Here is a 9,057-nt window from a genome sequence, read left to right on the forward strand (position 1 = left end):
CCAGGATTTTTTTTGCACCAGGTTTAATAACCTATGCCAGGTATTCTTTACTGGTCACCTATAACAAAATGTTAATTGTTTGCTGTTGGTTACTATACCTGGTGCGAACATTGTGATTTTTATCTATTACTCCTCCTTAAGAGGCAGATTTATTTAGGGGCCGATTCATCAATAGTCGAATATCGAGGGTTAATTAACCCTCGATATTCGACTAGGAATTGAAATCCTTCGACTTCGAATATCGAAGTCGAAGGATTTTTGTGCTATTTCCGATCGAAGTAAAATCGTACGATCGAACGATTTATCCTGCGATCGAAGGAACAGTGCCTTCGATTCAAAGAATTCGGTCGTAGCGTACTGTCGAATAAGATCGAAGTAAGATCGAAGTGAACCTTGCCCCACTTGTATTCGAATCAATCGATTCGAAGTTTTTATGCCCCACTTCCTTTTTGCCATTTTTTTCAAACAGGAAGCCCTCTAGAGGCCATTTTAGGTGCATTTTCGGCCTAATTGCGCACTTGCTATTTAGAATGCACAGGTGGAGGAGGTGTCTGAGGCAGGTTGCTTTTTTTTGGAAAATTTGGCTGGAAATGGCTGGTAGGAGGAGGAGGAGGAGGAGGGGGAACGTCTCTCCAGCCCTGGGGAAGTGCCAACGGCGGCTGGATCCCACACTATGTGGGATCTTAGTCGTCGCAGGAGGGGGAGAGGGGGGCACAGGCTGGGGAGTCACTGGGAGGGGTTCCTGGGGGGAGGAGGAGGAAGAGAGTGGGGGGTCCCGTAGGGGAGGGGAAGAGAGTAGGTCAGGTGGGGGGTCCCGTAGTGGGGGTGAGAGTAGGGGCAGGGGGGTCCCGTAGAGGGGAGGAGAGTAGGGCAGGGGGTCCCGTAGAGGGGAGGAGAGTAGGGCAGGGGGTCCCGTAGAGGGGAGGAGAGTAGGGCAGGGGGGTCCCGTAGAGAGGGGGAGCGTAGGGCAGGGGGGTCCCGTAGAGGGGAGGAGCGTAGGGCAGGGGGGTCCCGTAGAGGGGAGGAGCGTAGGGCAGGGGGGTCCCGTAGAGGGAGGGAGGAGCGTAGGGCAGGGGGGTCCCATAGAGGGGAGGAGAGTAGGGCAGGGGGGTCCCGTAGAGGGAGGGAGGAGCGTAGGGCAGGGGGGCAGGAGCATAGTGTAGGGAGGGTGTCCCCCAGCCAACGCAGGGAGTCCCCCAGGGCACGCTGCGTGTCTCGCTCGCCATCTGGGGCACGCAGCGTGTCACGCACCCCACCCAGGGCTCGGAGAGGCTCTCCCAGGAGGAGGACACAGAGGCTGCCCAGCAGCGAGGAGGAGATGGAGGCACCACCAACTGCCTCAGAGAGGAGACAGGAGGAGGGTGATGATGACGGAGGAGAGGAGGGCCCCACCAACAAAATGGCCCGAAGGTTTACCAGTGATGAGAATGGAGCACTGGTGGACGATGTGGTAGCGCGATGGGATGTGCTGTTTGGGAGTCGGTCCCATCGTATCAGTGCTGCCAGACGTCAACAACACTGGCAGCAGGTAACGGACAAGGTGAACACTGTGGGCGCTTTACACAGGGATCACTCCACAGTGTACAAGCGCTTCAGTGACCTGAAGCGTTGGCTAAGGGCAAAGCTGGTTACCAGGAGAGCTAAAGCCCAGAAGACCGGCGGAGGGCGAGTCCCTCCACTCAGACTGAAGCCCTACGAGCGCCGGCTTCTGGACATTTTGAGCAAAGAGGGCAGTGAAGGAGTGGACACAGACTGGAGAAGTGAGTTGAATTTTATAGAAACAAACATCTGACTCCTTTTTTCCACATTCACATCATTTAGATAAATGTCTATTTTCCCCTTTAGGATTTCACTTCTTTGCTAAAATATTGCTCCTGTTTTGCATTAGAGGAGTTTCTTGTGCTTTTCTTTACAACTTTGCTGTTTGTTCATTACTAGTTATTAAGTGCAGCTGTAACAGACAAAATGGCAGCCATTTCTTTATTAACCATTTCCCCACTATAGTACAAATGTTTAGAAACTGCATTAAAGGGATGGTTCACCTTTAAGTTAACTTTTAAGTATGTTCTAGAATGGCCAAGTCTAAGCAACTTTTCAGTTGTCCTTCATTATTTATTTTTAAAATTAAAGGACTCTTTCCAGCTTTAAAATGTGGGTCTAGAAATGCTCTGTAAGACTACACATGTATTGTTATTGTGAGTTTTTATTACTCATATTACTAATTAGACCATCCCCTAATTATATTCCAGTCTCTTCTTCAGATGAATGCATGGTTGTTATGCTAATTTGGACCCTAGCAACCAGATTGCTGAGACTGCAAAGTGTAGATCTGCTGATTAAAAAGCTAAATATTTTTAAAATCACAAGTATTGTCATATATTACATTCTCTCCTGCTCGCACCATTGCAAATGTATTTAAAGGAACAGTAACACCAAAAAATTTAAGTGTTTTAAAGTAATGAAAATGCCATGTACTGTTGCCCTGCACAGGTAATACTGGTGTGTTTGCTTCAGAAACACTACTATAGTTCATATAAAGAAGCTGCTGTGGAACAGGAATTAAAAAAAGTCTATATGGCACAGGTTAAATAGTGGATAACAGATAACTCCATTATGTTCAACAGAGTTTATCTGCTGTGTAACCTGAGCCTTTTCTCATTTGAATGGCTGCCCCCATTGCTACACAGCAGCTTATTTATATAAACTATAGTAGTGTTTCTGAAGCAAACAGATCAGTTTTACCAGTGCAGGGCAACACTTATATTTTCATTACTTTAAAACACTTATTTTTTGATGTTACTGTTCCTTTAAGTTTTAACCATTCCATCTCACTTGCAATTCCATATGATTTTGTCTTTTAATACTTTTTTTGTTTTCTTTATTCACAATTGCAGTACCGCCGCAAACATCGCGGCCTGACTCGGGCAGTGACCAGGACCAGGACGACGCCGCTCAGCAACCCCAGGAAGAGGGTGAGGCTGAAGATCATGATAGAGCCCCGGAAGCTCAAGGTACAGACATGTTCAATGTTGTGGCCAATGTAGTTGCTTCCTCGACTTGTTTACAGCATTACTAATGTCCTATCTCACATTACAGAACACCGAGCTGAAAGCCGCGCCCAGTCACCAGCTGTGATACCTGTGGTGCCCCCCAGACGTAAGAGTAATTTTATAACTAATAACCCCTTACTTTATTTGTCTGTGTGTCACCAAAGATGCCATGTATTGGTTAAGCTGAGCTCAGGAGAGGTGGTTAGGAGAATACAATAGGATCAGACAGTTAGAGCAGAGTTTCTATGGGAACCAGTAATGATATCTGCTCAGTGGCTGTTAGACTGGAGGGTGTGTTTAATAATCTGAGCTGAGAAGAACTGAGCATGCTCATTAGCTAACAGCCAAAGGGAATTCCTGAGGGAGGGCCAGAGTGAGTTAGAAGAGGAGAAGGAATTCTAAGTGATTAAGGGGATACTGCAGACTTTACTGTTAACCTTTTAAAAACCAGTGGCAGGTATCTGAAGCTCCTCCTCACTGGGAGGGAGGGAGGGTTTACATGTCCTTTCAAACTTTTTTTTTTGTCTAAAAAAAAAAACTTGTATTCCAAGCTACAGACTGGTGTGAAATTTTCACTCATGTTGTGTTTATGCCACCCCCACCCCAAAAGAAAACACCACCTCCAATCTAAATGTGGCCAAACACGGGCCAATAAAAGCTGCCGACAGACCGACAGCTTATTGGCCCGTGTATGGGGGCCCCCGTCGGGCTTCCCCGATCGAGATCTGGCCGTAAGTCGGCCAGATCTCGATTGGATGGGACTAAAATCCCGTCGGATCGCGGCCGCATCTGTTCGTTGATGCGGTCCTGCGATCCGACCGCCTGTTCCTATTCGTTAGGATCCGATCGTTGGTCCCTAGGGCCCACAATCGGATCAGCGCGATATTGCCCACCTTAAGGTGGGCATATCGGAGAGAGATCCGCTTGTTTGTTGTGGGTTATGCACATGTCCAATATATATACTTAAATTAGATTTTTCTTGTAGGTCGTGCTGCTGCCACTGCTGCTGCTGCAGCAATTGGGGGACCACCACAGGAGGAAGGACGGCGACTGGGTGAGCAACCTGTGGCACAACCGGGGCTCGTTGAGGCCATGATGGCTGCCATGCAGCCTCTGCTCCACCAGCAGCGCCGCCAGGAACTCTGGATGAGGCGATGGATGGCCCAAATCCATACGGATATTCGGGAGACCCAGGTGATCATCCATCGTGGATTCCAGGACCTGGTGGCAGCCCAGCCTCATCGACCAGGGGGCTCTGCTGAGGGTGAAGTCCCTGGTCCACCTGCTGCTCCCCCTCGACCCCCTTAAGCTCCTCAACATTGGAGGGAAAGGGGGCATAGAAGGGGACACTGTCCTGTCCGAGGGGACAAACGTCCCTAGCTCCAGTCTGTGTCATTTTCCATCTGACACTTGCCTCTTTGCCTATTTTTCTCCTGGTAACAAACTTTGCCCTATTGACGCTTCAGGCATCACTTTGTCCGTTACCCAGCAATGGGACTGACTCCCAAACAACACATCCCATTGTTTACACTGTGCTCCATTCTCATCACTGAGGGGTGCCATATCTAACACCCATTGGCGCCCTTTCCAATAACATCTGGAAAAGCACTTACAAACATCAAAAAGTGCATTTGCTCTAACATATTTCTATGGCGATGCTGCAGTGTTGCCAAACACATTCACTTGGCCAAAAAATGTTACATGTAAGGGTCAATGAATTCTATTGCAAGCATATGACGACACTTTTTTATGGTGTATTTATCACTAGTGCAGTGTTGCTTCAAAGGTTCCATATGCTAATCAAGCTCTGTATTTATGTGGTTTACATGTTATGTGCATTCATGTAACAATGGCCTATATTCTGCAACTGTCAAAGTGAAAACAGTGTACCTTGTGCTTTGCACTATGAAGTATTGTTGGCTACCTCTGGCCTACTTTGGCTACCCAGCACTCATAATAGGTGCTAACGCCTACTACCTCCTCCTCCTCCACCTGTGCTCATTAAATAGCAAGTCCAAGGTGTATGATATGCCTTAAAGGCACAAAGCATTGTTACTTTGCACAAGAAGTTAGTTATGTTGGCTACCTCTGGCCTACTTTGGCTACCCAGCACTCATAATAAGTGCTAATGCCTACTACCTCCTCCTCCTCCACCTGTGCTCATTCAATAGCAAGTCCAAGGTGTATGATATGCCTTAAAGGCACAAAGCATTGTTACTTTGCACAAGAAGTTATGTTGGCTACCTCTGGCCTACTTTGGCTACCCAGCACTCATAATAGGTGCTAACGCCTACTACCTCCTCCTCCTCCTCCTCCACCTGTGCTCATTCAATAGCAAGTCCAAGGTGTATGATATGCCTTAAAGGCACAAAGCATTGTTACTTTGCAAAAGAAGTTATGTTGGCTACCTCTGGCCTACTTTGGCTACCCAGCACTCATAATAGGTGCTAACGCCTACTACCTCCTCCTCCTCCTCCACCTGTGCTCATTCAATAGCAAGTCCAAGGTGTATGATATGCCTTAAAGGCACAAAGCCTTGGTTGTTACTTTGCACTATCAAGCATTGTTGGGTGTCCAACACTCTACGTGGCCAGCACTAATCTCATATTGTCGATACTTTTAAACTGGCCAAATTGTCATATAGTGACAAGTGTCATTTGTAGATCATATTGATTGTTATATTATTGTTTTGGACACAAGCTTATCAAGGGCCAAATACTGTTTAATGTAAAGTTGGTCATGATGAATCCTGGGGTGCATTATCAATGTCATGCAACAAATGATTTGTAAAACGTTTGTAAAGCTTTTGCCCTTTAGTGGTCTATAGGGGCTGCTATATTTTGAAATATATGTTGAGACCAAATTCCTCCTGTGGCTTCCAGCTAAGGTACATATTTAATGGTTTAAAATAAATATTGTGTGTTCCAAAAACAAAAACTTTATACAGATATAGATTGTCTTTTTATTGTTGTTCAACTTTTTTGGATTTTGACAAAGATTGTGTCAGTAAAGCCACTAAAACAGTACTGGGTGTGTTTGTTTTTCTTTTTTGCCAAGGTGCTAGTCCAAAATAGTAACATGGGTAATGTCATTTCAAACAAGAAAACAGAAGAAGCCATACGTGTGGATCAAACAAGAAAAATTCATTAACACAAATCAAAATAAATTTAAGTAGCCACACAAAAGCCGGTCATTGCTAAACAAACACTGCCACTTACCGATATGTTTTCTAAAGGTGACTCCACCCAGGTTCAAATAAGCATTGGTCGCACAATAAAAGAGTTAATCCCCCCCCCCAAATGCAAATAATTGTGTGTGTGCAGATCCATTAAGAAATCATCCCCTTAACACATCTCACCTGTAAACTGAATCAGGTGGCAAGAATTAAAAGCTGATTGAACTAAACTACAGGTCCCAAGATGCATAGTGCATCTATTGTAGCTAGACTGCAAAAAGGGAAACAATTCTTGAAAATACATACATATCACCTTTAAAATAATATTTGAAGTGTCTTTGTATGAAATTGAAAATAGAACTTACCCACAAGCCAGCCGTCTGGCATTTCTCCTCGGGTGAAGAGGCCATGGAGAGCTGACTGACGCAGGATAGTGGCATCATGGACACTTCCAGGAAAGCCAGATCTCACACTCATGATGCGCATGTTGGAATCACACACCACCTGCACATTGATGGAATGGGAGCGCTTACGATTTCGGTAGCGCTCCTGGTGATGGCGAGGTGGTGTGAGCGCAACATGAGTGCAATCAATGGCTCCTAGGCAATTTGGAAATTGGCCAATTAGGAAAAAATCCTGTTTCAATCTTATCCACTCTGCCTGAGTTGAGGGGAAGGAAATGAGCCTTTGCGAGTGCTGCAGTAGTGCCCTGAGCACTTGTGCTACTATCCTGCTAAAGGTGGGCTGGCTCATGCTAATGAGGCGTGAAGAAACCTGCTGGAAACTGCCAGTGCCCGGGAAATGCAAAACTGCAAGCAGCTTGTACATCCCAGGCACTGCCTGAGACCGTGCCGTCACAGGTTCAATGGCCTCACTGATGAGACCATAAACCTGCACTATGGCACGACTCAGACGGAACATCCTCACAACCTCATCATCAGGCAGCTCGTCCAAACAAAGTACAGATCTCCTGATGTGACGAGGCTGCCTGATCCTAGCAGGGACAAGGTGTTCCTGCTCCTCAGCCTGCTCTTGGGCCTCAAAAATGGCTTCTGGCAAAATGTCCATTTTGCAAAAAATCTAAGCCAAATGGCATCTGGTGTGGGTTTTTATAAGTAAGCCAGTGTTTCCCAGCATTCCATGCAGCTTTTAAACATTTAACCATTTAGTGAAGCGTAAGGATAGATAGGGCCAATTAATATTTGAAGTGATGTTTAAAAAAAATAGAACTAAAAAATAATGTTTTGAACCATTGATACTTGAAAATCTTAGGTTATATTCTGATAGATGCAAAAACAAACATGTTTCTGGTGTCAGTATTTATTCTAATGTAATTCACCAAACCTCTAGTGCAGCCAGAACTAAAAAAACAGTTTATAAAGTGATCCCTAGGTGTCACTATACACCCACAACAGTGGAGAGCACCAGCAAAGAAAATCGAAGAAAATCGAATAGGCGAACGATTTTTTACTTCGACCATTCGATTATTTTTCCTCGACTATTCGATCATCTTCGAATGTCGAAGTCCAAAATCAACTTCGGTAGGTCAAAGATGGGGTACAAATAAAACTTCGGGTGAAGATTTGATAAATAAGGTATCCTTCGAGTCGAATAGTCGAATAGGCGAACTAATACATCCTTCGATAATCGTACTTGTCCACTTCGATTATCGAATTTGACTATTCACCTGATCGGAGGATTGCTCGACCGTTCGAATCGAAGGTCGAAGTCGAAGTAAAAAAACAGTCGAGGCTTAGTAAATCTGCCCCTAAGAGTCAAATTGAAAAAAATCAATTTGATTTTTGAGATTTATCATACTCTAGCCCTTTAAGAATTCAAATGTGACTATTTGCCACCTAAAACCTGCCGCATTGCTGTTTAAGTCAATGAGAGAGGTCCAGGGATCAATTTGGAGATGTTTGCACCTGTCCTTACATTCAAATTTTTTTCAGAGAAAAAAACTCGATTCAAGTTTGATCGAATCTGATTCGAATTCGATTTGAGGTTTTGGATCGTTTAAATTAATCCGAGTTGGAAAAATGCAATTTTATTAATACTTTTCGATTTATGAATTTCGAATTTATGGGAGTTTTGGGGAGTTTTAAAAAAACTCACATGAATTCAAAATTCGACCTTTGATAAATGTGCCTCTAAGGCTCTAAGGGGCAGATTTATGAATGGTCGAAGTGAAAATTCAAGTTTTGAAGTTTTTCATGGCCGAAACGGTCATACTGGACTAGGGAATTGTTTAAATTCAATTTGAGTTTTTTTTTTAAAAAGAATTCTAATTCGATTTTCGAGATTTATAATACTCTGGCCCTTTAAGAACTCAAATTCAACTATTCGCCACCTTAAACCTGCCAAATTGCTGTTTTAGCCTATGGAAGATTGGAGTTGTTTGTAGCCTTCCTGACATTTGAGTTTTTTGCGCAGATAATACTTAAATCAAATTGAATTTGATACAATTTGAGTTTTCGGGTCCATAGTATTCACTCAACTTTGAAAAATTTGATTTTTTAATTAAATTTTCATTGGTCGAATTTCGAGTTCATGGGAGTCTAGGGGAGTTTTAAAAAAACTCCCATAAACTCTAAATTAGACCCTTTATAAATCTGCCTACCAGTGTCTTGGCCTGACTGAACGAGATTTGTATTACAAAAGGCAATAGCTTACAGAGTTGTCCCTGAGGTTTTTGCTCTAAGAACAAGAGATAAACAAAATGTTGCTTCTTCTATCTTTGCCCCCACTGATTTATGGATTACCTTAGTGTATATAAGGATACAGAATGTAATACCAATAGTAAAAATCATATACACATAGTACAGCAAGGAA

At 44.1% G+C, this 9,057-nt stretch overlaps 1 protein-coding gene across 1 annotated transcript; it reads left to right on the top strand.

Annotated features, from left to right (window-relative positions):
- Window positions 1–1,303: 1,303 nt before the first annotated feature.
- Window positions 1,304–4,358, top strand: LOC121399721. The gene is made up of 4 exons (XM_041581276.1): window positions 1,304–1,760; window positions 2,895–3,011; window positions 3,097–3,156; window positions 4,036–4,358. The coding sequence occupies exons 1-4, from the start codon at window positions 1,319–1,321 to the stop codon at window positions 4,356–4,358; spliced, it is 942 nt and encodes a 313-aa protein (XP_041437210.1). The 5' UTR covers window positions 1,304–1,318.
- Window positions 4,359–9,057: the final 4,699 nt, after the last annotated feature.

Source organism: Xenopus laevis, chromosome 2L (assembly GCF_017654675.1).
Source record: "Xenopus laevis strain J_2021 chromosome 2L, Xenopus_laevis_v10.1, whole genome shotgun sequence".
NCBI lineage: Eukaryota > Metazoa > Chordata > Amphibia > Anura > Pipidae > Xenopus > Xenopus laevis.